A 5875-nucleotide genomic window follows, 5' to 3' on the forward strand; every position below is an offset into this window, starting at 1 on the left:
ATGTAGGACAACCTATCAGTATTACATGTAGGACAACCAATCAGTATTGCATGTAGGACAACATATCGGTATTACATGTAGGATCTAGTTTCCTGCTTTACAATCACAACAGCTGCCTAGCATGGTGGCACACACCTTTAATCCCAGCACTCAGGAGGCAGAGGCCAGCCTGGTCTAGAGCAACCCTCTCAAAACAAAATAAAAAATAGCAACAAGTATAATGCTTGGGGTTTACAAATATCCTTCACGTCCTGTTTGTCTCTGCCACAGCTCGCTCAAGGAGCAGGTCCAGCCCTCCACATCATTTCCATAAGGAAGTGGTGCCTTCACCATTTAATCAGGATCACAGGGCAGAGCAGGTGTAGAGAAAACATGGGTTATAGAGGTAGGTATACTCAGACCAGCTTGCTAGATGTCAACATTACTTGTGTGATGGCAAGCAGGCCATGTGATTTCAACGGAGATACTGTCACGTTTCTCATGAAGTCGTGAAGGTCACGGAGAACCATAGGAGAACACACTGGAATAGCGTGACATCAAATAGAAGCCTGACAACTGCAACTGTTTCTAAGCATGCTCCTCGGAGGTAAAAACTGACAGCAAGAGATCTCTACAAGCACACGCAGCAAACCAGAGAAGCCCAGGGAGTCTCTCCCAACAGACCTGACAAAAGGGTGAAGTCTTTCACTTAGGTGAACCTTCTTCTTAACGTCTTGACCACCCTGAAAAAAAACCACCAAAAAAGACCTTTATTTATGTATATTATAAAGCATAAATAAAATTATTAAAACATCTTTAATATGTTCTACTATTCCAGTTAAAGCTATAAATAGTGGCTAAATTTGGAAGTATAGGAGCTTGGATGTTGTTTCAGTATTAAAAAAATATTTAATTTTTGAATATATGTATACCTGAGTATATGTATGTGTATTACAAGAGTATTGTAGCTGTAAAGCCCATAAGATGGAGTCAGATCCTGGGAACTGGAGTTACAGGTGGTTGTGAGCTACCACGTGGGTGCGGGAAACTGAATCAGGGTCCTCTGCAAGACTAGGAAGTGCTTCTAACCACCGAGCCATCTCTCCAGCCCAGAATCTCAATACCCCTGACTTTCTGGTAATTTTATTGGATAAAATTAACTAGAGAAGCAAATGAATTTTCCTTTTGCTACAAAGGAGGATCCTTAGCTGTTGATGGAAAATTTCTGTCCCACCTGGTCCCACAGTCATTCACTCCCACATAAACACAGAGGCTTATATTAATTATAAACTGTTTGGCCCAGTGTTCAGACTTATGACAACTACCTCTTACAACTTAAATTAACCCGTAATTCTTATCTATGTTTAGACACGTGGCTTGTACCTCTTCTCAGTGAGGCGTTCTTGTCTTGCTTTCCTCTGTGTCTGGCTGGTGACTGCATCTCCGCTTTTCCTCTTCCCAGATTCTTAGTCTGGTTGCCCCATCTATACTTCCTGCCTAGCTATTGGCCAGTGAGTGTTTTATTAAACCAGTGCGAGTGACAAATCTTTATAGTGTACAAAGACATTATCCCACAGCACCGAGCACCAAAATATTTAGCATCGGGGCTGGAGAGATGGTTCAGTGGTTAAGAGTACTGACTGCTCTTCCAGAGGACCCGGGTTCAATTCCCAGCACCCACACGGCAGCTCACAACTGTCTTAAGATCCAATGGCAGGGGATCTAACACCTTTGTACCAATGCACATAAAAAAAAAAATATTTAGCATCGTTTGTTATTGGAAGCAGGGTCTCACTCTACAGCCCAGGCTGGCCAGGAGTTCACAGCCTCCTGCTCCCTTCAGCCCTTGGTGCTAGAATTATGGGTGTGAGATGCCATCTACATTTTTAAAATATAAATAATTTATCTATTGAGTTTCACATATTTATATGATGAATTTTAACTATTTTTACCCTCCCCCCCACCATCTTCCCAAGAGGCCTTCTTCTCATTTTCAGGCCATCCGTGTAGATGAGTTTAAAGTTTCTTGCCCCAATGTGGACGAGAGGTCATTTCCTAGAGCTAGGGCAACTTATTAGTGACTACACTACTGATGAGAATGACATGCCCACCCCACTAGTCCCACAGGAAGGGGTGGGGCTTCAGGGCCCCTTCCTCCATCCCTGACAAATGAACTGTGTCTGACAGCCCCATCACATGTAGAGCACGTGCAGACGGACGGCAGTGGTGAGTCCACATCTGTGCAGTGGCCGTCTCGTCCAGAACACACCTCTGCCGCACGTCTCCCATCCTCTGGCTCATTCCTTCCATTTTCTCTCCTGCAATGTTACCTGAGCCTTATGTCTGCGTGTGTGTGAGTGTATGTGTGCATGTCATGTGCATGTATGCCTGGCTATGTGCATGTATATGTACGTGTGTGCATGTCATATGCCATGTGTGTGTATGCCTGGGTATGTGTATGTGTGAGCATATGTGTGTTTTTACGTGTATCTGTGTGAATGTGTGTGTAGTATCTTTCAAAAAGTAGTTACTATGATTTTAAATGACCACTGTTAAGATCACTTAGTCTAAAACATGAATGCTCTAAAAGATAATTTTCTGTGCCACTAAAAGTTCCAGGCTTGGTAATATCTACTAAAGATGTGGAAACTATCTTCCAGAGGACCTGAGTTCAGTTTCCAGCAAACCACTGGGTGGCTCACAACCATCTGTAATGAGATCTGGTGCCCTCTTCAGGCCTGCAGGCACACATGCAGGCAGAACACTGCATACATAGTAAATAAATAAATCTTTTAAAAAGAGAGAGAAGCTTACCTTTACAAGACTCAAGTACTCTACTATCCCAGAACGCACAGCAGAGGACAGCTTTCTAACGGACTCATCACAGACCCAACAATGAACACCTCTCCTTCCTGAGTACACCCAGAGGCGGTGCTTAAACCCAAAGTCCTCTGCAGAGGGACAGAATAGGTTTGAAGACATTTTATAACCTAGTTTTAACTTTCTCATTTCTCATGTTTTCCACAAGTACTCTCCTATTTTGAGACAAAGTTTATGTTACCCAGGCTGGTTTTAAACTTGCTGTGTCTCCAAGGATGACCTTGAACTCCTGATCCCTCACCTCCACCAACAGATTCGGCTTCCTTATATTGTTTTTGAATTTGTATCTATATGATAATAGGTGTGCATGCCTGTGCATACATGTGGAAAATTCAGAGGCTGACACCAGATGTGTCCTTCTATTCTTGTCTACCTTATTTTTTGAGGTCTCTCACTGAATCTGGGGCTCGCTGATTCAGCTAGACGGGTTGGTTGGGCAAGCCTCTGGAATCTGTTTCTACTTCCCTGTGCTGTGGTCACAGGTGTGTGCTACCATGCTTGGTTTTTACAGAGGTGCTGGAAATCCAAACTCAGGTGCTCATGCTTGCAGTGTGGTGATCTGACAGAAAATGGCCCCCAAAGGGAGTGGCACTATTAGGAGGTGTGGCCTTGTTGCAGGAAGTTGCTCCGGAGGTAGGCTTTGAGGTCTCATATATGCCAAGTCATGGCCAGTATTGCCTGCAAAAGGTAGGATTCTCAGTTCCATGTCTGCCTGAATGCTGCCATGTTCCACCATGATGATGATGATGGGCGGAACCTCTGAACTGTAGTGAGCCACCCCAGTTAAATGTTTTCCTTTATGAGAGCTGATCTGGTCGCTGGGTGGTGGCCGTGCACATCCTTAATCCCAGCACTCGGAGGCAGAGGCAGGCGGATCTCTGTGAGTTCGAGGACAGCCTGGTCTACAGAGCAAGTTCCAGGACAGCAGGCTGCTACAGAGAAACCCTAGAGTTGCCGTAGTCATGGTGTCTCCACACAGCCATGGAAACCCTAAGACATACAGCAACCGCTTTCTCATTTTAATCATACTGACTTACATGAAGCTTGCTGTGTCCTGAGCTCTCGATTTTTTTCTTTTTACCCATCCTCACCTTTCCGACAAGGATTTCTTTCTTTCTTGACTTACAGTATTTATGTGTATATGTGTATATGTGCGATGGTGCCTGCAGAGGCCAGAAGATGGTATGGGATCCCTAAAAATAGAATTAGAAGCAGCTGTGAGCCATCCTACACAGTTGCTGGGAATCAGTTCAGGGGTACCATAATAGGGGTGGGGGAGCAGGAGGATCAGGAGTTCAAGGTCATCCTTGGCACTAGATCAAGTTTCAAACCAGTCTGGGTAAGAGTCTTGATTTTGTCCTTCATTTTTCTCATGTGTACCTAGCACACAGAACTGCTCTCAGTGGACTGCACTGGGGGAAGGTGCACTGGCTTGTTCCACGGCTGTCTTCACTGGAAATTGCTCTTTCCTTTTCCTCTTAGGTTTCAGGGGCAGATACTAGAAATGTGTGAGATCTGATAACGAAACACAGAGGCTGAGGAAAGCAGACCCGGACGGCCACGTACCCTTCAGTGCTCGGTCTATGATGCGCATGGCCATCGTCATAAGAGTCCAGCACTTGGAACATATGTCTGCAGAACTGGAACACAGTCATCATTACTCACTGCCAGGGACATCACCCACCCCACCAGGGAGGCGCTTACCTGCAGCATCGCCTGACGTCATCATAGTCTGTCATGTCAATGTCAAAGACCAGTTCTTTCTCTTGAGCCTGGAACGCTCCTAGCTTCACCGTATTGTGTTGACTGGGCTACAAATACAAAATACCCATCAGTTTCTGTCAGAATTGCTCATGTCTACTCACATAGAAAAATGAGTCAAAGAACTTGCATAATAACAGTCTATGGGGCTTTGAGCCCATTACTTTAAATCTTACACAATCTGAATTAGTGATAGCTTTATTTTTTTATTTATTTAGAATAACGTTTAATATATTCTCTATAAATATGTTTCATGATAAAAATAATAAAAAAGGGGTGGGGCTTCAGGGCCCCTTCCTCCATCCCTGACAAATGAACTGTGTCTGACAGCCCCATCACATGTAGAGCACGTGCAGACGGACGGCAGTGGTGAGTCCACATCTGTGCAGTGGCCGTCTCGTCCAGAACACATCTCTGCCGCACGTCTCCCATCCTCTGGCTCATTCCTTCCATTTTCTCTCCTGCAATGTTACCTGAGCCTTATGTCTGCGTGTCTGTTGAATATATTGAGTCCATTCAATAGCTGTCAGAACAGACAATAAAAAGTACAGACCAAGACCATAAAAAGTACATATACAGTTGTATAATTTCAGAACTAGGGAAAGAAAGGATTGACAGGACATTCCAAGAGCTCTCAGGTCTCATGTATTAGAAAAAGAATAAGAATAAACATTAGTTTCCCACCCCCTGGGGCAACATGGATCTAAGGATCTAACAGAGGGTCTCCCATAACACATGCTCTAGGACTAATCTACATCCCAGCTCCTTTTCTGAGAAACGCATTAAAAACTTCTCTACTTCCTGTGTTGTGTGTGCAGGTGCAGGTATGTCTGTCAGAGGTTGAAGTCGGGAGTTCTCTTCAACCTCTCTCCACTTCAGTGAGACAAGGTCTCTTCCTGAACCCGAGTTTCTGGATTGTGCTAGTCTGGTTATCCAGCAAACTCCAGGGATCCCCTTGTCTCTGCCTCAGCAGGACATGGGTACTGGGGACTTTCAGCTCAGGTCCTCAAGCGTTTTACCAACTGAGATATCTCCTCACCCTCAGCCTTTCTGTTTTAAAATATAGATTTGATCTTATTTTTCTCTTGTAGCCAATCAAATCAAAGGCTTTTGGTTTGTTTGTTTTCAGAGACAGGGTTTCTCTTGCAGCCCTGCTGTCCTGGCACTCACCCTGTAGATGAGGTTAGTTTCAAACTCAGAGATTCGCCTGTCTCTGGGATTAAAGGAGTGTGTCACCACTCCAGCAAGAATTTTT

At 44.5% G+C, this 5875-nt stretch overlaps 1 protein-coding gene across 1 annotated transcript in view; it reads right to left on the bottom strand.

Moving 5' to 3' along the window:
* Prim1 (DNA primase subunit 1) overlaps window positions 1-5875 on the bottom strand; it is a 17658-nt gene that overhangs the window by 10254 nt on the left and 1529 nt on the right. Inside the window, exons 3-6 of the mRNA XM_005371209.2 lie at window positions 4564-4670; window positions 4426-4499; window positions 2794-2930; window positions 664-722 (exon numbers count right to left, since the gene is read on the bottom strand). Of these exons, the coding sequence (XP_005371266.1) occupies window positions 664-722; window positions 2794-2930; window positions 4426-4499; window positions 4564-4670 (377 nt within the window). The remainder of the gene's footprint in view (window positions 1-663; window positions 723-2793; window positions 2931-4425; window positions 4500-4563; window positions 4671-5875) is intronic.

Source organism: Microtus ochrogaster, unplaced genomic scaffold (assembly GCF_000317375.1).
Source record: "Microtus ochrogaster isolate Prairie Vole_2 unplaced genomic scaffold, MicOch1.0 UNK99, whole genome shotgun sequence".
Lineage (NCBI taxonomy): Eukaryota > Metazoa > Chordata > Mammalia > Rodentia > Cricetidae > Microtus > Microtus ochrogaster.